Source organism: Scyliorhinus torazame, chromosome 12 (assembly GCF_047496885.1).
Source record: "Scyliorhinus torazame isolate Kashiwa2021f chromosome 12, sScyTor2.1, whole genome shotgun sequence".
Classification (NCBI taxonomy): Eukaryota; Metazoa; Chordata; class Chondrichthyes; order Carcharhiniformes; family Scyliorhinidae; genus Scyliorhinus; species Scyliorhinus torazame.
In genome coordinates this window covers 94,181,062-94,203,533 of record NC_092718.1, presented here as the reverse complement: position 1 = coordinate 94,203,533, position 22,472 = coordinate 94,181,062, and the positions used below count along the sequence as shown (strand labels likewise).

General features: G+C 51.1%; 1 protein-coding gene across 2 annotated transcripts in view; it reads left to right on the top strand.

Annotated features, from left to right (window-relative positions):
* LOC140386567 (nectin-1-like) overlaps positions 1-11,478 on the top strand; it is a 59,189-nt gene extending 47,711 nt beyond the window's left edge. For both annotated transcript variants that reach the window (XM_072468997.1, XM_072468996.1), the window contains one exon: positions 8,136-11,478. In XM_072468997.1, the coding sequence (XP_072325098.1) occupies positions 8,136-8,258 (123 nt within the window). In that variant the 3' untranslated portion in view covers positions 8,259-11,478. The remainder of the gene's footprint in view (positions 1-8,135) is intronic.
* The last annotated feature ends 10,994 nt before the right edge of the window (positions 11,479-22,472 follow it).

The window sequence follows — 22,472 nt, the reverse complement described above, 5'->3', positions numbered from 1 at the left end:
CCTTCCAAATAAGGAAGTTTGGTGCCGCTGTATCTGGTACACAATTGTGATTAACAAGACAGCTCGATTGATCTTGTTGGTAGCCTGGGGATAGCCCTTTACTTATGCTATTCGCATCAACATGTGAACTTGTTTGAAGTCTGCAAAGCTTTTTCAAGGGCAGCACGGTAGCATTGTGGATAGCACAATGGCTTCACAGCTCCAGGGTCCCAGGTTCGATTCCCCGCTTGGTCACTGTCTGTGCGGAGTCTGCACGTTCTCCCCGTGTCTGCGTGGGTTTTCTCCGGGTGCTCCGGTTTCCTCCCACAGTCCAAAGACGTGCAGGTTAGGTGGTTTGGCCATGCTAAATTGCCCTTAGTAGCCAAAATGTTTAGGAGGGGTTATGGAGATAGGGTGGAAATACGGGCTTAAGTGGATCGGTGCAGACTCGATGGGCCGAATGGCCTCCTTCTGCACTGTATGTTCTATGTAATATGTAAGTAGCTTTATTTGATCTGCTTGCAGCCTGTTTGTCCATACCCTTGTCCACTGTGGTACCCTCAATAATGATGCTTAGAGTGTAAACGGTAAAGAAGGCTTTAATAAGCTGAGAACTAGCCTGGTGCCAAGACGTGTGCTAACTGGGGTGCCGCCCACAAGGCGGCCCCTTTTATACGGCTCCCAGATGGGTGGAGCCGGAGGCGGAGTCCCCAGGGCTCCAAGCCCGGTCTGAAAGTGGACATCACCTTACATGATGACAAGGGTACAGTGTTACAGTAACCATTCATCACATTCACCCCCTGTTTAAAAAAAAAAGTCTGGAGGGGGTGAAGTGCCATCACAAGTCCATTCGTCTCGGTGGCCGGATCGTCCTCCTCAGCTCGGGCGGTGGTGCGGCGGACACGGACGTCTTGGTTGAGGGTACGTCCGGGAGCACGGCGGTCGGAGCCTTGGTCCGGGTTGGGGTAGGGGAACGGGGCGCAGGGAGAACAGGTGGGGCTGGGGGTAGTGGTGCCGGCGCCGGCGGGGTGTATAGAGGGGGGGGGGCGCGCGCGGTAGGTGCTCACCAACAGGGAGTGGGGCCGGGAGGGGGTGTGTTGTAGGGGGTGCTGGGTCCTGCAGGGGAGCGGTGCGGGAAGGGGCGTCTGTAGTGGGGGATCCAGCGGATGCCAGGTCCCGGAGGGAAACCGTATCTTGCCTGCTGGCGGGGTACCCAACGTAGGCCTAACGGGTTGGTGTGGAGTAATCGGACCTGCTCGACCAGGAGGTCCGTTTTATGGCTCCTTGTGTGCCTCCAGAGTAGAACAGGTCCCGGAGCCGTCAGCCAAGGTGGAAGCGAGACTCCGGAGGTAGACTTCCTGGGGAAGGCAAACAATCGGTTGTGAGGGGTTTCATTCATGGCCGTGCAGAGGAGTGACCAAATGGAGTGTAGCGCATCGGGCAGGACCTCCTGCCAGCGGTTAGTTGGGAGACTTCTCGACCGTAGGGCCAGAAGGACAGCCTTCCAAACTGTCGCGTTCTCCCTCTCCACAATTCCGTTTCCCTGCAGGTTATAACTGGTCGTTCTGCTCGAGGCGATGACTTTGCTGAGCAGATACTGACAGCGTTCATCGCTCATGAACGATGTACCCCGCTCGCTGTGGATATAAGCGGAGAAACCGAACAGAGTGAAGATGCTGTGCAGTGCCTTAATCACGGTGGCTGAGGTCATGTCGGTGCAGGGAATGGCGAATGGGAAGCGGGAGAACTCATTGATAATGGTGAGGAAATAGGCATAACGGTTGGTGGACGGGAGGGGCCCCTTGAAGTCCACGCTCAGTCGCTCAAAGGGCCCCGAGGCCTTCACGAGCCGAACCTTGTCTGGCTGGTAGAAGTGTGGTTTGCACTCCGCACAGATCTGACAGGCCCTGGTCATGGCCTTGACCTTCTTGGTTGAGTAAGGTAGGTTGCTGGACTTGATAAAGTGGACGAGCCGGGTAACCCCCGGGTGGGAGAGGTCATTGTGGATGGCTTGCAGGCAGTCGTCCTGCGCTTTGGCGCATGTGCCATGGGACAGGGCATCTGGGGGCTCGTTGAGCTCCCCTGGACGATACTTGATATCGTAGGTGGAGAGTTCGATCCTCCACCTCAAAATTTTATCATTTTTTATTTTGCCCCATTGCGTGGTATCGAACATATAGGCGACCGACCGTTGGTCGGAGATGTGGGTGAACCTCCTACCGGCTAGGTAGTGCCTCCAGTGTCGTACAGCCTCCACAATTGCTTGTGCCTCCTTCTCGACTGCAGAGTGTCGAACCTCTGAGACGAGAGGGTCCGGGAGAAGAACGCTACTGGTCTGCCTGCCTAATTGAGGGTAGCAGCCAGGGCGATGTCTGACGCATCGCTCTCTACCTGGAAGGGGATAGTTTCGTCCACCGCGCGCATAGCGGCCTTGATGATATCGGCCTTGATGCGGTTGAACGCCAATCGAGCCTCAGCTGAGAGAGGAAATGTGGTGGTCTTTATGAGTGGGCGGGCTTTGTCCGCATATTTGGGGACCCACTGGGCGTAGTAGGAGAAGAGCCCCAAGCATGTTTGAGGGCCTTGAGGCTGCGGCGGAGGGGGAGTTCCTTTAGGGGGCGCATGCGGTCGGGGTCGGGACCTAGGACGCCGTTTTCCACGACGTAGCCGAGGAGGCAAGCCGGGTTGTGTGGAAAACGCATTTTTCCTCATTATAGGTCAGGTTAAGGGCTCGGGCGGTCTGGAGATTCTTTCCGAGGTTTGCGTCATGGTCCTGCTGGTCTTGGCCGCAGATGGTGACATTGTCCAAGTACGGGTATGTAGCCCGCAAACCGTACTGGTCCACCATTTGATCCATCGCTCTTTGAAAGACGGAGACCCCATTTGTGACGCCGAAGGGGACCCTGAGGAAGTGGAAGAGCCGGCCGGCTGCTTCGAAGGCAGTATAGGGGCGGTCTTTTGGTCGGTTGGGGAGCTGGTGGTAGGCGGATTTGCGTTCGACCGCGGAAAATACTCTGTATTGGGCGATCCAATTGACCATTTCTGCGATGCAAGGAAAGCGGTACGCATCAAGCTGCGTGAATCGGTTTATGGTCTGGCTATAATCCACGACCATCCGTTTCTTATCCCCGGACCAGACTACCTCCACTGGTGCTTTCCAAGGGCTGTTGCTAGCCTCGATAACCCCCTCTCCCAGTAAACGCTGGACCTCTGATTTGATAAAAATCATATCTTGGGCACTGTACCGCCGGCTCCTGGTGGCGACGGGCTTACAGTCGGGAGTGAGGTTCGCGAATAGCGAGGGGGGTGCGACTTTCAGTGTCGCAAGGCTGCATACCGTGAGGGGGGGGCGCGGGCAAGGGTCCGCCGAACTTCAGTGTCAGGCTTCGGTGGCTGCACTGGAAATCCAGTCCGAGTAGCAGGGGGGCACAGAGGTGGGGAAGGATATAAAATTTGAAACGTGTGTACTTGGCGCCCTGGATCGAGAGATCCGCAATACAGTACCCCTTGATTTGTACCGAGTGGGACCCGGATGCGAGGGCTATGGTTTGGGATGCCGGGATGGGTGCGCAGGGAGCAGTGCCTTAATGTTTCAGGATGGCTAAAGCTCTCCATGCTCCCTGAGTCGAAGAGGCATGCAGTGTCGCGCCCGTTGACTTGAACCTTCATCATTGAGTTTTGCAGATGTTCTGGCCGAGTTTCGTCGAGGGTGATCGCTCCCACTCGCGGGTAGTCCGAGTCCTCAGCGACATCGGACTCGTAAAATTGCCGCCGCCATCGGTTGCACATGTTGGGTCGAGAAGATGGCCGCTGCCATGATTCGCACAAGGCTGATGACGCGTCAGAAGGGGGCGTGTCGTGTCGGTGCGCAGCCGCATTGTGAGGCCTGCGGTCCTGAGAGCCTGATTTTCGGGCCGGCTGTTCTTTGTTCTTCTGGCCCCTGGGCCTGGCCAGGCAGACCCTCGCAAAATGCCCCTCTACCCGCAGTCGCTGCAGATCGCGGAGCGGGCTGGGCAGCGTGGGCGTGGTTGCTGGCCCTGCCCGCAGAAGTAGCACGGTGTGCCCCCATGATGAGCGGGTCACCGCGTGGCACAGGCCTGTAACATGGCTGAGTCTGAGGCTGTCCGGAGGGGAGCTCGCACAGTCCGCGGGGTACGTACCCAAATTATGTCGGGCCACCTCCAGCGAGGAGGCGAGCGTTAGCGTGTCCTGGAGGTCTTTTGCCCGTTTTCGAGCAGCCGCTGCCGGATGTAGGTCGAGTGGATGCCGGACACGAAAGCGTCTCTGATGTGCAGGTTCATATGGACTTCCCCTGTCACATCCTGTTGGTCACAGTCCTTGGAAAGCGGGGTGAGTTTTTCGACAAATTCGTCTAGCGATTCCCCCGAGCGCTGCCGGCAGGTAGAGAGCAGATGCCTGGCGTGCACCTCGGTGATGGATTTGACGAACCGCTTGCAGAGTAGCTCGACCGCCTCTTCATAAGTCGTCGGCTTGTCGAGCGTGGCGGACATTCTGTGACTCCCCCGGGCGTGGAGTAGACGCAGCTTGCGTGGCCCCAGGATGGGAGTCTCTGAGGAGTCCAGGTAGGCCTCGAAGCATCGGAGCCAGTATTTAAACATTTCCTTTGCCTCCGGTGTCCGTGCTTCCAGGTTGAGTTTCTCTGGTTTTAGGCCTGCGTCCATCCTGATGTAGTTTAGCTTATTAAATTGTGGTACCCTCGGTAACGACGCTTAGAGTGTAAACGGTAAAGAAGGCTTTAATAAGCTAAGGACTAGCCTGGTGCCAAGACGTGTGCTAACTGGGGTGCCGCCCACAAGGCGGCCCCTTATATACGGCTCCCAGATGGGCGAAGCCGGAGGCGGAGTCCCCAGGGCTCCAAGCCCGGTCTGAAAGGGGACATCACCTTACATGATGACAAGGTTACAGTGTTACAGTAATCGTTCATCACATCCACTTTTCCCAGTAACCCACTGGACAACACTTTAAGTGGCCACAGTAGGTTTATATTAACTCCGGCGTGTTAAATGCAGCGTTTACATCAACTCGGGTGTGTTAAATGCAGTGTATATATTAACTTGGGTTTGTTAAATGCAGTGTTTACATTAACTCGGGTTGTTAAATGCAGTGTTTACATTAACTCGGCTGTGATAAATGTAGTGTTTACATTAACTTGGCTGTGATAAATGCAGTGTTTACATTAACTCGGATTGTTAAATGCAGTGTTTACATTAACTCGGCTGTGATAAATGTAGTGTTTACATTAACTCGGGTGTGTTAAATGCAGTGTTTACATTAACTCGGGTGTGTTAAATGCAGTGTTTACATTAACTCGGCTGTGATAAATATAGTGTTTACATTAACTCGGGTGTGTTAAATGCAGTGTTTACATTAACTCGGGTGTGTTAAATGCAGTGTTTACATTAACTCGGGTGTGTTAAATGTAATGTTTACATTAACTCGGCTGTGATAAAATTAGTGTTTACATTAACTCGGCTGTGTTAAATGTAGTGTTTACATTAACTCGGGTGTGTTAAATGTAGTGTTTACATTAACTCGGCTGTGATAAATGCAGTGTTTACATTAACTCGGCTGTGATAAATGTAGTGTTTACATTAACTCGGGTGTGTGAAATGCAGTGTTTACATTAACTCGGGTGTGTTAAATGTAGTGTTTACATTAACTCGGCTGTGATAAATGTAGTGTTTACATTAACTCGGGTGTGTTAAATGTAATGTTTGCATTTACACAGGTGTGTTAAATGTAGTGTTTACATTAACTCGGGTGTGTTAAATGTAGTGTTTACATTAACTCGGGGGTGTTAGATATTGTGTTTAAATTAACTCGGGTGTGTTAAATGCAGTGTTTACATTAACTCGGGTGTGTTAAATGTAATGTTTACATTAACCTGGTCATCCTGATGGGCTCGGTCCACATTCAAATGGATGTATTGTACCGATTGGGCATATAGGGCCTCCGTCCCGAGCAGCTCTAACTTGTACAGCCGCAGTACATCCCCCAGGGCCACGGCAACTAGGAGGAAGGCCACCATTGCTGATTGTATTCTAATGTCCATTGTCTGAAGGGGCTGAGAGGCTGGCATGTTAGCAAGGTATGTACCCCGTGCCTAACCAGGTCCAACGGGCTACATGGTTGGCACTGTGGACTCTGCCCTCGCATGTCCCTCCCTCTCCCATCCCTGCACCCCTGGGCCCGTTGGTGCCCGGCACCATGGGAGACTCTGGCCTTGGCACCTATCCCTCCTGTAAGGGGTACTGTTGCCTGGCACTGCCCTTGCCAGTGGTACATTCCGTGGGCCCCGTCCGGCACGTCACTGTAGGGGCTACTGTGGGCATTGCCCTTGGGTGGGCTGCGTGATGCCCTGCTGGCTGTTGGCAGCCAGTTGGGGGTGTAGGGGTGGTATGGCAGAGGGTGGGTGTTATAACCTGCCTACTTACCATTGGCTGGGGACTAATGACTATCCCACAATCCTGTGGGAGTATGAGCTTCCCCAATGAGGGGGGCGGAGAAACCACTAGTAAACTCCTCGTATAAATAAAGCTGGCCAGTTCAGGAACCAGCAGGAAGGAGTATGTAGCAAGGGAAGTTACTGCTACTGTTATGTATATATGTTATAGTAAATAAATGTTATTACTTTATATCCTTAAAACTCATGCTGGATTCTTCGTGGCCCTTACAAAAGTGGGGTTTCGGGGTGGAGGCTGGGGTGTGGGGAGATGGGGTCGTGGCACCCATACGGCCGGTGGCACTCTGCAGAACCAGGGATCAAGCTGGATAATCAGTTGGGTGCGCAGCAAGGTGGCTGCCTTGTAGTCCGTGGCAATGGAGGTCTGTGCCTGGGCACTGCTCTAGTCCTGTGGCCCGGGGGGGGGGGGGGGGTGTCACCCCGGCGCCAAGGCCAGTCCCCCCATCACCCCGCCCCCCGCAACCCCAGCCCTGACTGGCCCTCCCCAACAGCCAGCCTGGCCAGTGTCAGGACCGGCAGCCCACAGTCACGCCTCTACATGTCCTGCCTCCTCTCTCTCTCTCCCTCAACTGCGGTGCCTGTTTCTCGATTTTTAAAAGCACGAGTGAACTTTGCTGCCGGGAATTGCCCCCAGCAGAGGCGGAGAATCGCGGATGACCCCGAGAATACCGGGCCGGACCCGCTAATAATGGGCAAATGCTGTTTACTGTACGTGCTGAGTGGAATGGATTGATGATGCTGTCAAAGTACCGGAGAATTGCGATTTGGCGTGAACTGGCGCCTGTTACGATTTCGGCGATAAAACCGATTCTCCGCCCAATCGCCTTTCTTGATTTCAGCTTTGGTCGATGGAGAATCCCACCCGTAGTGTTTACATTAGCTTCTGTTAAATATAGTGTTTACATCAGGAGACGCAGTGGTGTAGCGGTATTATCGCTGGACCAGTAATCCAGAGTCCCAGAGTCATGCTCTGGGGACCTGGGTTTGAATCCCGCCCTGGCAGATGGTAAAATTTGGCTTCAATAAAAATCTGGAATTAAAACTCGAAAGGTGACCATGAAACCATTGTCAATTATTATAAAAACCCACCTGATTCACGATTGTCCTTTCGGGAAGGAAATCTGTCGTCCTGGTCTGGCCGAAATGTGACTCCAGATCCAGCAACGTGGTTGACTATTAAAATTCCCCTCACTGATGGGCAATAAATGCTGGCTCCTGCATTTACGCTAACTCGGTGTGTTTCAATTATCTGAAGTGTGTTAAAAGCAGTGTTTCCATTGACTGGGGTGTGTTAAATGTCGTGTTTATGCTAATGAGTGTGTTAAATGCAGTGTTTCCATTAGCTGGCTATTGGGGACGGCAAATGCAATCTTTATGCTAACTCGAGTATTTGAGCTCTCGTGCTTGTATTACCTGATTGCATTGATTAACACTTTGCTGTGGACCTTTATCTGGGTTCCTGGACATTTAGCACCCAATCATTTTTTCATACTTTCATGGGATGTGGGCGTTGTCGGCTCGACCAAGATTTAGAACCCCTCAGAAGACAAAGAGGTCAACACGTAAATACCATCTGTTGTTATTTCTCGTGATGTATGCTTATATTATCGGTTATGTCCCCTACTGGGGTGAAATGGAAATCTGAAAATTGTCTTTCTGCACTCTTCAACAGGTTGGCCAAGAGATTGTTTACGCGTCGCTGAATCTTAATGAAACGACGCACGCTTCAGCGCATAGAGTGAAAGAGGAGGAGACTGTGTACGCAGATGTGAAACCCAGCCAAACTTCATTGTGACTCGTGCCTCACATGGAAAGTGCTTGAAAATGTTGTGCAAGATCTGTGCAGTAAACTCCGAGGATGCCCTGATTTTATTTTTATATATGCCAGTACCTCAGTTTGCGGTGAATCTGAAGTCTACTTTGTCTTGTGCCTCTGGCTGGCCATGGGATGGCTTGTAAAATACAGAAAATGGTGCGAGAAATGGGTCACCTTGGATAAGAATCAGCGTACCTCCCTTCCGATTTGTCCCCTCTCTCCTATTCGATTCTCACCCCCCCCAACAACATAGTCCCCGGAAGAAGCACCTAGGCTCAGAAAACTCTCCCCTTGCTGCAGATTGCCCTTGCTCTCTCAATAAATAAATGCTGACATTTTGTCTGCGCCCCACTGGTTTTGGTGGCGGCCATGCAGAAAATTCCTAAACAGATCATTTGTAGTGCTGCAATCAAAGCACTGGTTATGGTATCAGGATGTTATCAATAGGGCTGGATTCTCCATTCCCCCATCCTTGTGATTCTCGGCGGCATGCCGTTTGTTTGCAGCGGGATTCTCTACTCCCGCCATGAGTCAATGGGATTTCCCAGATTGAATATTCCTGTCGGCAGCACAGCCCCGGCCTTGGGTTTCGTGGCGGCGTGAGGTGGTTACAATGGGAAACTTCCCATTGATGATTGACGGGAAGATAGAATCCCACTGCCAGCAAACTGCACACGGCCAGGAAACACATGGCTGACGGACCTGATTGAAGCCGTCCCACGCCACCAGGCAACCCACAGGCAGGGTTGTGCTACTGGCGGGAAAAGAGAATCCCAATGGCCGGAGAATTCTGGCCCATGATATCGCTATCATCAGAGCACTTTTGATATTGATCCAAAACGGAACACCCAGAGCTCGAGTCATTCTACACAGTGATGTGTAAAAACCTAGGATGGAGTCAGCTCGATACCCGTACCCTTTACTATTTGTATATGATTACAAGTTGTGAAGTAAAGATTTTGCTGTTACAATACTCAATGCGACAGAGACCAATGGAACACCACTAGTAACTGCTTTTCATTCACAAGGATATCCGTCAACCATTACCTTTCCTTTCCTGTCACTGAATCAATTTTGGATCTATCTTGCCACATTCCCCTTACTCCCATGGTCTTTTAATTTTCAAACCAGCCTGTCCTGTTGAGTGCCTTACTTAAATCCATGTGGACACCATTCACCGAAGGGCCCTCATCAATTCACTTTGTTACTTCCTGTTGCCAATCGGCACCGGAGTCGCTAATTAATGTTGCCAATTAATAATGATGCTCTTTAGTGTCGCCAGGTATCAAATGATACCACCACAAGGCTTTACCGGATATCGATCAAAGGACCACGCAACCACTTAGTCAGTTCAAGTTCAAAGATGCTTTATTTACACACAAGGATTACTTTGACATGCAACACAAAACACTACAAGTTAAACTACACCTAACAACTACAATAATCTATACTTAACTTCAGGGCAACCAGCTCTATGCAGATGGACAAGGCCTTTGTCCGGATCATGCATGACTGGGTGGAAGAAGGGGCTCTGTTTCTGCTGGGCTCATCCGTCTGGTAGTGATCGTTGGTCTTGAACTTGTCTGTCTGGTCGTTATGCTGCACTTGGGTTGGCATAGGCCGGATCCAAGAGAGACCGAGCACATGGCTGTGTCTCTTCTTATCCCTCTGGGATTTCGCGCTCTATGGGGCGGTCATTAACGTGGACCCAATAATTCGACAAGCTTCGATCACTGCCTTTGAATTTGGCCAATAAAGGGGCGGGTGCCTTGATGGCTGGGCGTGTCCTTAGTGGTCATTGACCTTGGCTGTTTGTCAGTGAGTAAAGGGAGTGGCGCTGATTAGTCTGTATCTGTATCGGTTACCCGAGTACAGTTCTTTGTTCTGGGGAAATGGGCCATTAGAATGCAAACGAGCGGGGGTTTCGATCTCGCCAACTATCTGGGTTCCAAATACACACACAAACTCTGAGTCTGTCTGAGCCCTGGGTTGGCCATAATTTCCATGGTCCTTTGCAGGTGGCCACCTGAGATGTCTACATCCCTAAAACAAAATGCAATTAACTTACTGAGACATGACCTTCCTCTAATAAAATGGTGCTGACAATTGCTGATTGATCCATTTCTCTCCAAGTGACAGATTATTCTGTCTCTCAGAATTGGTCTCATAAATTGCCTACCACAGGGGTCAGACAGTCTGACTGGCCTATAATTATTTGGGCTCTCCTTGCACCCTTTTAAAGTAATGGTGCAGTGCTCATAGACATCGAATTCTCTGGACCTTGCCTGTATCTGGTGAGGATTAGAAAATAATCCTCAGGGCATCTGCTATGTCCTTCATTTAACAACCTGGGAGACGATCCATGTGGCCCTGGTGATTTATTCACCTTCAAGGATGTCAGTCCCTCCAATACTTCCTCTCTCACTTTGCTTGGGATGTCATTAGAGGGCCTGACCCAATATTCTCTGGGGCTGTGCATGCCGCCTGCAACCCACTTTGGACTTAGTGCCACGGGTCATATGGGTTTTCCCCCAGGCCATCCCCTTAGGTACTCTCTGGCCCTTGACAGCATAGCAACGGGTTTGGCATGCTCCAGCACAAAGGGTGCCATCTTTTTAGCTGGGATAATTGTGTGTGGGAAGTGGAGGGCAAATATGTGGCTGTAGCTTGTCAGCATCTCGAGTGCAAAACCCAACCCAAGCGAATCTAGCACCATTTTCCATTGGAATCATTCATTTTCCATGTGGCACCAGTGCTAGCCCATTAACGATTCCAGAATTGCTCCAGAACCAGCGCCAATTTTACTTTCGTAGAAGTCCACCAATTCTATCCCGACATCAATACTCTGAAACGGAGAATCCCACTCATTGTAGTTAAACTTAAATAATCAGGCCATGGGATTTGAGTGGGAGAAGGATGATGGAACTAATGGGAGGAGCTAGGGATGTTCCAGTTCTCTCGCAGGAAGGCAGAGTTTAGTTTTTGACTGGAAGGCAGGGTGAGAAACAGCTTCTGAAGAATACAGCCATAGGTTCTGCATTATTCTGGCAGAGCTCAGGTTCCTTTCTTCAAACAGTCTCATAAGATCGTTATCCAATGTTTGGTAAGTATTACTGTGTTTGCTGACACCAGTTAAAAGTGGATTTTGACCTGAGATTGGTTTTGCTTGAGTGGAAATAAAATATAACGATTAGGAGTGTTTCATTGTTATTGTTGAGCATTCTTTATCTGGTAATTGTAAGCTATTTTCTTTATGAGGTTAAAGTTAGAATCTTTCCAGTTTTGGTCTGGTATCCTAGCAACTGTTGGGTCTGGCCAAGGATTGTAATATCAACCCTGCCATCCCTTGGCTATCTTCTTGCTCTTAATGTAGTCAGAACATCTTTCAATTTTCTTTGATTTTAACTGCTAGTATTTTTTCATATCCCTTATTAGCTCTCCTAATTTCATTTTTTCACTTCACCTCTGTGTTTTCTATACTTCGCTAGGCTTTCAACAGCATTAAGTTTTTTGTGATTGTCATTCGCTTTATTGTTCTGCTTTATCTTACCCTGTGTGCTTCTGGATAACCAGGTGACTCTAGATTTGGCAGTCCTGCACCTTTTCTTAGTGGTGATATGTTTGCACTGTGCCCACAGAACCTTGCTTTTCAGTGCCTCCCACTGATTTGACCTTCCAGTCTACTTTCACCAGATCACCTCTCAGCATTGTAAAATGTGTCTTCCCACAACTTAGAACTTTTACTCCTGTTCTATCTTTGTTATTTTCCATAATGATGCAAAATCTCACTATGTAATGATCGCTATTGCCCAAATGGTCCCGCACTGCTACTTCATCCACTTGCCCAGTTTCATTTCCTAAGATTAAATCTCATTGGGCTTGTCAAGCGCTTGCTGGAAAAACTCTCTTGAATGCAGTTCAAAAAATTTGTGGCCTCTGTGCCTTTCACACCCTTCGTATCCAAGATGATATTTGGTTGTTAAAATTTGTCCATTTTTCTTTGCACCAATTTACTAGCGTAACATGTGCCGTGGATAGAGCGGGGCCTGTAGACATGCTGCACTTGGATTTCTCGAAGACCTTTGATAAGGTGCCACATCAAGATTGTTCATGGTTTAGCAGATAACATATTAACCTGATAAAAGGTTGATTGCCTGGCAGAAAACACAGAGTATGCATAAATGGATCTTTGTCTGATCATCAGGATGTGACGAGTGCAGTCCCACGGGGGTCTGTGCTGGGCCTCAACATTTAAAATTTATTTCAATGACTTACATGAGGGAAGTGAAGGCATGGTGGCTCAATTTGCAGATGATGCAAAGATAGGTAGGAAAGTATGTTGTGAGCAAGACATAAAGAGTTTGCAGATTGATATTGACAGGTAGAGTGAGTGGGCAAATAATTGGCAGGTGGAATATAATGTGGGAAAGTGTGAAGTTGTTCACTTTCACAGGAAGAATAAAAAAGCAGAGTGTTACTTAAATGGAGAAGGACTGCAGAATTCCGAGGTACAGAAAGATTTAGGTGTTCTTGTGCATGAGTTACAAAACGTTAGTATGCAGGTGCAGTAAGTAATCAAGAAGTCTCCAGGGAGCAGATTAGGAGGGCGGAGCATTGGAGCAGTAATTATCTCAAGTAATTTACCTTGGGAATTCACGGCCTAGTCTCCAGGGTGCAGTCTCAGAGGGCGGAGCATTGGAGCAACAAGTATCAGGGATTCCACTGAAGCTGAAAAAAACTAAAAAATGGATGTCACGGGAAAGCTGTGACCTGATTGGCTGATAGGGAATATGTACCAAATTTGAAAAAAAAAAACTGCAAAACTAATTAATCAATTAACGAAGTAGCAATGGCTGAGCAGGCATTGTGCTGTAGCTGCATGATGTGGGAACTAGCACATCCCATTGCGAGCTGCAGTGGCCACATCTTCAGCAAGTGTTTGTTGCTCAAGGAATATTGGCTCAGAATTCATGAGCTGAAGTCTGAACTTCAGACACTGCAGCACATCCAGAAAGGTGAGAGTTACCTGGATGCTTTGTCTCAGGAGCTCAGGAGGCAGTCATACTCCATAGATTAAATGCCTTGAATTCGGCAGTGGCCAGGGACAGCAGGATGTGACTGCAGGTGAGGCAGTTAGAGGGATCCTGAATTCATTAAAAAAAAAATTAAAAATAAATTTAGATTACCCAATTCATTTTTTCCAATTAAGGGGCAATTTAACGTGGCCAATTCACCTAGCCTGCACATCTTTTGGGTTGTGGGGGCGAAGCCCATGCAAACACGGGAGAATGTGCAAACTCCACACAGACAGTGACCCAGAGCCAGGATGAACCTGGGACCTCGGCGCCATGAGGCAGCAGGGCTAACCCATTGCACCACCGTGCTGCCTGGGATCCTGAATTCATAAATGGAGGAGCCTCAGCTCTTGACCTTGTCAGCAGGTATGAAGTTCTTGCTCCCTGTGTGGATGAGAAAAAGGACTGTCGGGAGGATGAGCTAGCTGACCACTGCATCGTGGTATAAGAAGCCATTCAAGCAAGCGGAGCAAAAGGATAAGTGGTAGTTGTACATAGGATGAGGAACAGAAGTAGGCAATTCAGACCTTCAAATTCAATCCACCATTCAATCAGATCGTTGCGGATCTCTTCCTTATCTCAAATCCACCTCCCTACGTGTTCCCTATATCCCTTTCACACATTTTTATAATCAGAAATATATCTATCCGTAGGGGATTTGAGATCATGGAATCCTTGCAGTGCAGTAGGGGGCCATTCAGCCCATCGAGTCTGCACACGCCCCCTGAAAGAGCATCCAACCTAGGCCCAATCCCCCACCTATTCCCCATAACCCCACTTAAGTGCAATTTATCATGGCCAATCCACCTTACCTGCACATCTTTGGACTGTGGAAGGAAACTGGAGCACCCAGGGAAATCCACACATGCGAGGAGAGCATGCAGATTCCACGGAGACAGTCACCCGAAGTCGGAATCAAATCCGGGAAATCCACACATGCGAGGAGAACATGCAGATTCCACGGAGACAGTCACCCGAAGTCGGAATCAAATCCGGGTCTCGGGAGCTGTGAGGCAGCAGTGCTAACCACTGTACCCCGGTGCTGCCCTATAATTAGGGGAACTGATAGCATCCTTTGTAAGCATGACCGAGAGTCCTGTGTAGTATACTGCCTGCCTGGTGCCAGAGTGAGGGATATCTCTAACCGGCTTGAAAGTATATGGGAGTGGGAGGATCCATTTGTTGTGTTCCACGTTGGGACAAACAACATAGGAAAGAGAGGGCGGCATGGTGGCACAGTGGTTAGCACTGCTGCCTCATGGCGCCAAGGTCCAGGGTTCGATCCCGGCCGTGGGTAGTTTGCACATTCTCCCCGTGTCTGCGTTGGTCGCACCCCCACAACTTAAAAAGATGTGCAGGGCAGTTGAATTGGCTGTGCTTAAATTGCCCCTAAATTGGAAAAAAAAAGAATTGAGTATTCTAAATTTATTTTAAAAATGACTAGGAAAGAGGACCTGTTTTGGGGATTATCAGGATCTCTGAACAAAATTAAACCGGTCCTCAAGGGTCATAATAAGAGTCACGTGCAAATTGGCATCGGGTTGAGATAATTAGGGAAGTAAACACATGACAAAAGGAGTGGTGTGAGAAAGGGGTTCCATTTCATGAGGCACTGGCAATAGTATTGGGACAGGAGGGATCTGTACCATTGGGGCGGTCTCTTGATTAATAGGGGCATCAGGGGTTACGGGGAGAAGGCAGGAAAATGAGGATGAAGAACATACCAGCCATGATTGAATGGTGGAGCAGACTCGATGGGCCTAATAGCCTAATTCTCTTTCTATGTCTTATGGTCTCCACCTGAGCTGATCTAGGACTAGTGTTCTAGTGGAAAGAATAAATAAGGTGGTCACAAGGACTTTAAACCAGCAAAGGGTGGTGGTGGTGGGGGGGGGGGGGGGGGGGGGGTACAAAGTAAGGCCTCAGGAGAACTCAATACAGTTCCAAAAACAAGTAAAAGGACAATGAGTAAAGGAATAGTCAGGAACCGAACTAGGAACTACAGATAATGGTAAAATTACAGGAAGTAATGGTTAATGAGAACCAGTGCAGCAGGTCAGTATGTATTAGGGGTCATGTGGGACTGTGAAGCCGTGATGCTATTGGCTGACAGATCCCGGGTCCTGGTTGGCTGTTGACTCCTGGCTCCGCCCTGAAGGCGGAGTATAAGAACCCGAGCTTCTCCCCGCCGCTCCATTCTGTTGCTGAACTGCTGGGGACAAGTCTCGCTCAATAAAGCCTCATCGACTTCATCTCTACTCGTCTCTCTCGTAAGTCATTGTGCGCTACAATTTATTGAGCGAGCTTAAAGGACTATGGAGCTCCGGATCGCCCCGGAATGCCTGCGGATCAGCCCCCACGCAGCGAACACGGCAGCAGTTTTTAAACACTGGCAAGCTTGTTTTGAAGGCTACCTCCGAACGGCCCCCGGCCGGATCACAGAAGACCAGAAAATGCAGGTCCTGCATTCGAGGGTAAGCCCGGAAATGTACCCTCTCATAGAAGACGCAGAGGATTTCCCGACGGCGCTCGCAGCACTGAAGAGCATCTATGTTTGCCCCGTGAACCAGGTCTACGTACGCTAGCAACTCGCAACGAGACGGCAAAATCCCGGAGAATCATTAGAGGAATTCTACGCCGCGCTGCTAATTTTGGGACGGGGCTGCAGCTGCCCACCGGTAAACGCGATTGAACACACGGACATGCTAATTCGCGATGCGTTTGTGGCAGGTATGAACTCTCCCCAAATCCGCCAAAGACTTTTAGAAAAAGAGTCGCTAGGACTCTCAGAGGCACGGGCCATTGCAGCTTCCCTAGATGTGGCGTCGCAAAACGCCCGCGCCTACGGCCCCAACCGCGCGGCAGCCCCTTGGGCTCCATGGACCCCCGTCGTGACAACCCCCCCCCTCCTCCTTCACAGGTTTGCGCGGTTAAAGCGCCAGATCATCCCGGGGGGGCCCGCTGCTATTTCTGCGGGCAAGCGAAACACCCCCGGCAGCGCTGCACGGCCCGCGCAGCTATTTGCAAAAGCTGCGGCAAGAAGGGCCATTACGCGGCTGTGTGCCGGTCCCGGGGGGTCGCCGCAATCCCCGGAGAAGAACGAGCCCAACGCATCCCAAACGCTCCCCAACCCCCCCCCAGCTCCCCATGTGCGACCCGCGGGCGCCGCCATTTTGGGTCCCGGCCACCGCGAGGGGAGGATGGGCGGCGCCATCTTGTGACTCCCCAGCCACGTGCGATTCATGGGGGTGGCCATTTTGTCCACCCTCGACCACGTGCGATCCATGGGGGCGGCCATTTTGTCCACCCCCGGCCGCGTGCGATTCATGGACGCCGCCATCTTGGATGACAACAAAGGACCCCAGCATCGACGGCTCCACGGGGTCCGAAGAAGACGCCGAGACACTATGACCACGACTGGCTTCAGTGACGCTGGATCAATCACGGCCCCGGACGCTCCAGACGACGACAACAACGGTGCTGATCAACGGACACGAGACATCATGCCTGATCGACTCCGGGAGCACCGAAAGTTTCATTCACCCCGACACGGTAAGACGCTGTTTTCTGACCATCCGTCCCAGTGCGCAAAAGATTTCCCTAGCTGCAGGATCCCACTCCGTAGAGATCAAAGGGTTCTGCATCGCGAACTTAACGGTGCAAGGGAGGGAGTTTAAAAACTACAGGCTCTACGTCCTTCCCCAACTCTGCGCGCCCACATTACTGGGATTAGATTTCCAGTGTAACCTGCAGAGCCTAACATTTCAATTCGGCGGCCCAATACCCCCACTCACTATCTGCGGCCTCGCAACTCTCAAGGTTGAACCGCCGCCCTTGTTTGCAAACCTCACCCCGGATTGCAAACCCGTCGCCACTAGGAGCAGACGGTACAGCGCCCAGGACCGGATTTTTATTCGGTCTGAAGTCCAGCGGTTGCTGAAGGAAGGCATAATCCAGGCCAGCAATAGTCCCTGGAGAGCCCAGGTGGTAGTAGTAAAGACCGGGGAAAAGCAAAGGATGGTCATAGACTATAGCCAGACCATCAACAGGCACACACAGCTAGATGCATACCCTCTCCCCCGCATATCCGACATGGTAAATCGGATTGCCCAGTATAAGGTTTTCTCCACCGTGGACCTCAAGTCCGCCTACCACCAGCTCCCCATCCGCCCAGGTGACCGCAAGTACACAGCCTTCGAGGCAGACGGCGTCTATACTGTCATGATATTCAAACACACACATCATGATGGACACACTAACAGGCAAATCAGAGTACACAACACCACAACCAATCACAGACAAGAACACCAACCACATAAAAAGCATGAGCACGACACCTGGTGGTCAGTAGGTCTGGGGAGAAGGGAACAAGAAAGAGCTGTTAAAACACCACAAGCAGGGAACCCCCCACGTGCAGAGTGCAAAGACCAAACTGTAAATAGTAAGTTTAAATAAAGAAGCGTTGTACCATATGCAACTGTGTTGGCTCATCTGTGTGTCAGAACACCCAACACCACATGGTACAGGAGTGGATCGATACCTGCCTACTAACCTGACATTCTGGACATGGACCACACCGGCAAACCGCAGCCGATGCAAGTCACGGGGAACCTAGGTACCAACTGGAAGCTCTACAGGCAGCGATTTGACCTGTACATCCGTGCCACCGAAAAACAGAATGTCTCGGATGACTCGAAGATTGCAATGCTCCTCTTCTACGCAGGTCCGCACGCAACCGACGTCTTCAACTCACTGGTGTTCGAAGAAGGCGAAAGCCAAGCCAAATATGACACGGTCATCCTCAAACTGGACCAGCACTTTAAAGTTGAAGTAAATGAAAGTTTTGAAAGATACCTCTTTCAGCAACGCCTGCAAGGTAAGGAGGAGCTTTTTCAACCCTTTTTGACGCACCTCCGGATTCTAGCGCAGTCCTGCGGTTACGGCACCACCACAGAGTCCATGATCAGGGACCAGATTGTTTTTGGCGTTGCCTCTAGTGGCCTACGCCAGCAGCTTCTTAAAATGAAAAGCCTCACCTTAGCGTCTGCTGTGGAAGCCTGTGTCCTCCACGAAAATGCTACCTGCCGTTTTGCCCGATTTCAGGCGTCCGAGTTGGCACGGAGGGGGTCCCCAGCCGTCGAATCGGCAAGCCAGGCCGCCCACGACGTCGAACGCATCCAGGCCGTCGATCACTTCCCGACCCACGGCCCGGACGACAGCGGCCGCTTCCCGCGCTATTCGCGGTCTCCCGCGCAGGTGCGCGCCAAAAATAACGGCCACAACGAGAGACGCACTGCGCAGGCGCGCCCACCGCAAGATCGCACTGCGCATGCGCAGTGGCGCAACGAACGCCGTGACGTCATGACGTGCGGCAATTGTGGAGCTCTACATTTAAAAGGGCAATGTCCTGCAAAAAACCGACAGTGCCGCAGATGTGGCAAGATGGGCCACTACGCAGCCCACTGTCGTTCGGCTCAACCCATGCATCCGGCGCATCCTCGACAATCTCGCAGACAAGTCAGGACCGTCCAGCCCACGCATCAAGACTTCCAGCTAAGTGATGCAGATGACCAGGATGCCTTCCGCGTTTCCGTCATCAATGTCAACAAGGTCAATGCCATCAATCCAGCCGATGAGTGGTGTGCAACCCTGACGGTCAACCGATCGCGCGTCGCCTTCCGTCTGGACACCGGCGCATCCGCCAACCTGATTGCATATTCTGCAGTCCAGGCCATGAAGGTCAAACCACCCATCACGCCATCCCGGCTCAAGTTGGTTGACTATAACGGGAACGTCATCCCGTCCATAGGATCTTGCCAGCTACAGGTGACCCACAAGATGTACACGGCCACACTCCCCTTCGAAGTTGTCGGCTCATCAAAGGACTCGTTACTGGGCGCACAGGCGTGTAAGGTCCTTCACCTGGTACAGCGCATTATGTCTCTCTCTCCAGATGAGATATCCGACTTCCCGGATGCTGAGTTCCACGCAAATCTCCATTCCCTCCTTGCTCACAACCAGGAGGTTTTTGAAGGCATGGGGACATTGCCATACACGTACAAGATTCGACTCAGACCGGACGCCATCCCTGTCGTTCACGCACCTCGCAGGGTTCCTGCGCCACTCAAAGACCGCCTCAAGGCACAACTGCAGATTCTTCAGGACCAAGGGGTCCTATCCAGGGTCACGGAGCCCACGCCATGGGTCAGCTCCATGGTCTGTGTAAAGAAGCCCTCTGGCGAGCTCCGTATATGTATAGATCCTAAAGATCTGAATAACAACATCATGCGGGAACACTATCCCATCCCGAAACGAGAAGACCTCACCAGCGAGATGGCGCGAGCCAAAATATTCACTAAATTGGATGCGTCCAAAGGATTCTGGCAGATCCAACTGGACCCGGCCAGCCGAAGACTATGCACATTCAACACCCCTTTTGGCAGATTCTGCTACAACCGGATGCCATTCGGCATCATTTCAGCATCTGAAGTTTTCCACCGCATTATGGAGCAGATGATGGAAGGCATCGAAGGGGTACGTGTATATGTGGACGATATCATCATTTGGTCCACCACTCCGCAGGAACACATGCATCGTCTACGACGTGTCTTTACCCGCATACGACAAAATGGCCTGCGTCTCAACCGTGCGAAGTGTGCCTTCGGCCAGACGGAGCTGAAATTCCTCGGGGACCACATCTCAAGGTCAGGGGTCCGTCCCGATGCAGACAAGGTTAGCGCCATCACAGCCATGCCACGACCGGCTGACAAGAAGGCTGTCTTAAGATTCCTGGGTATGGTCAACTTCCTTGGGAAGTTCATTCCCAACCTGGCTTCTCATACAACAAATATGCGCCATCTCGTAAAAAAATCGACAGAATTCAACTGGCACCAATCGCATCAGCGGGAATGGGAGGAGCTCAAGCACAAACTGGTCACGGCACCAGTGCTGGCCTTCTTTGACACGACTCGCCCTACAAAGATCTCAACAGACGCCAGCCAATCTGGTATTGGAGCGGTACTCCTGCAAAAAGACAGCACGTCGTCATGGGCCCCGGTTGCATATGCCTCACGAGCCATGACCCCTACCGAACAGCGCTACGCGCAAATCGAAAAAGAATGCCTGGGCTTGTTAACTGGACTGGACAAGTTCCACGACTATGTGTATGGCCTGCCACGATTTACGGTCGAAACTGACCACCGCCCCCTGGTCAACATCATTAACAAAGACCTGAACGACATGACTCCTCGCCTCCAGCGCATCTTACTTAAACTCAGGAGGTACGATTTTGAACTGATCTACACTCCGGGGAAGGAGCTCATCGTGGCGGACACTCTTTTCCGAGCAGTGAGCACACCACCAGATGCGGAGGGGTTCGTGCGTCAAATTGAGGCACACGTAACTCTGACAGCAGCAAATCTGCCAGCTGATGATCCTAGTCTGGCCCACATACGCGCAGAGACGGCGACTGACCCCCTTCTGCAGCGAGTGATGCGCCACATGACGGAAGGGTGGCTAAAAGGGCAGTGCCCCCAGTTTTATAATGTGCGAGATGATCTCACCAACATAGACGGGGTCCTTATGAAATCACACAGGATCGTTATTCCGCACAGCGTGCGCCAGATGATTCTTCATCAACTACACGAAGGCCACTTGGGCGTCGAAAAATGCAGACGAAGGGCCCGGGAGGCGGTATATTGGCCGGGTATTAATGAAGACATAGCCAACATGGTGCTCAACTGCACAACCTGTCAGAGGTTTCAGCCGGCGCAACCTCCGGAAACACTTCTACCACACGAGATGGTGACGTCCCCCTGGGCGAAGGTGGGTGTTGACCTATTTCACGCGCTCGGCAGAGATTACATTGTTATTATAGACTACTTCTCAAACTACCCGGAAGTTATGCCTCTCCATGATCTGACGTCGTCCGCAGTCATTGGGGCCTGCAAGGAAACATTTGCTCGCTATGGCATTCCAAGGACTGTCATGTCAGACAATGGACCCTGTTTCGCCAGCCGTGAATGGTCGTCCTTTGCCGCAGCATATGGTTTCACTCATGTGACATCCAGCCCTCTGCATCCACAATCGAACGGGAAGGCTGAAAAGGGTGTCCACATCGCCAAGCGGCTCCTGTGCAAGGCGGCTGCTGCCGGATCGGACTTTAACCTTGCCTTGCTGGCCTATCGATCGGCCCCGCTATCCACGGGTCTCTCGCCAGCGCAGCTACTAATGGGTCGCTCCCTCAGGACGACGGTACCTTCCATCCTGGCACCAACAACAGACCATGAGGCGGTTCTTCGGAACATGCAACTGCAGCGTGATCGCCAGAAAAGTCGGTACGACACACGAGCGACGGACCTGCCCCCCCTGTCCTCCGGAGACAAAGTACGCGTCCATCAACCGTATGGTAGCTGGTCAGCACCGGCCGAAGTCCTCCGACAAGTGGCTCCCCGCTCGTTCCTGGTTCGCATGCCGGATGGTTCCGTGCGTCGCCGCAATCGGCGCGCCCTTCGCCGAATTCCACGCTCACAGCCACACAGTACGCACACGCCAGATCCTCAACAGGCTTCCGAGGATGACTTTGTGGAGCTGCCGCACATCACGCCCTTTCCATCGCCACCCATGGCCATGCCTGCACAGCAGCCGGTGGTTCTTGATCCACCCTTGAGGCGGTCAACCCGAACTCGTCGCAAGCCCATTAGACTGGACTTATAATACCGTTCATATGTTTAACAAGTTGCACAATTTTACATGATAACCTGTTGTTGTTTATCGTTCCAGATGTCGTCTGACTGGACAACTGTTCAAGTTTTTTTTTTTCTTCTTCTCTCGTTCGCATTTATGTTATGTTATGGTACAACTTGGTTCATGTGACGCACCCGACATCGCCCCATGTACATAGTTCCGTCATATGCACATGCTGCACACGACACACACACACTCTTAGATGCACTCACGACACGATCATATTTATTACCACGTAGGCACATATCTTTGTAAAAAGGGGGGATGTCATGATATTCAAACACACACATCATGATGGACACACTAACAGGCAAATCAGAGTACACAACACCACAACCAATCACAGACAAGAACACCAACCACATAAAAAGCA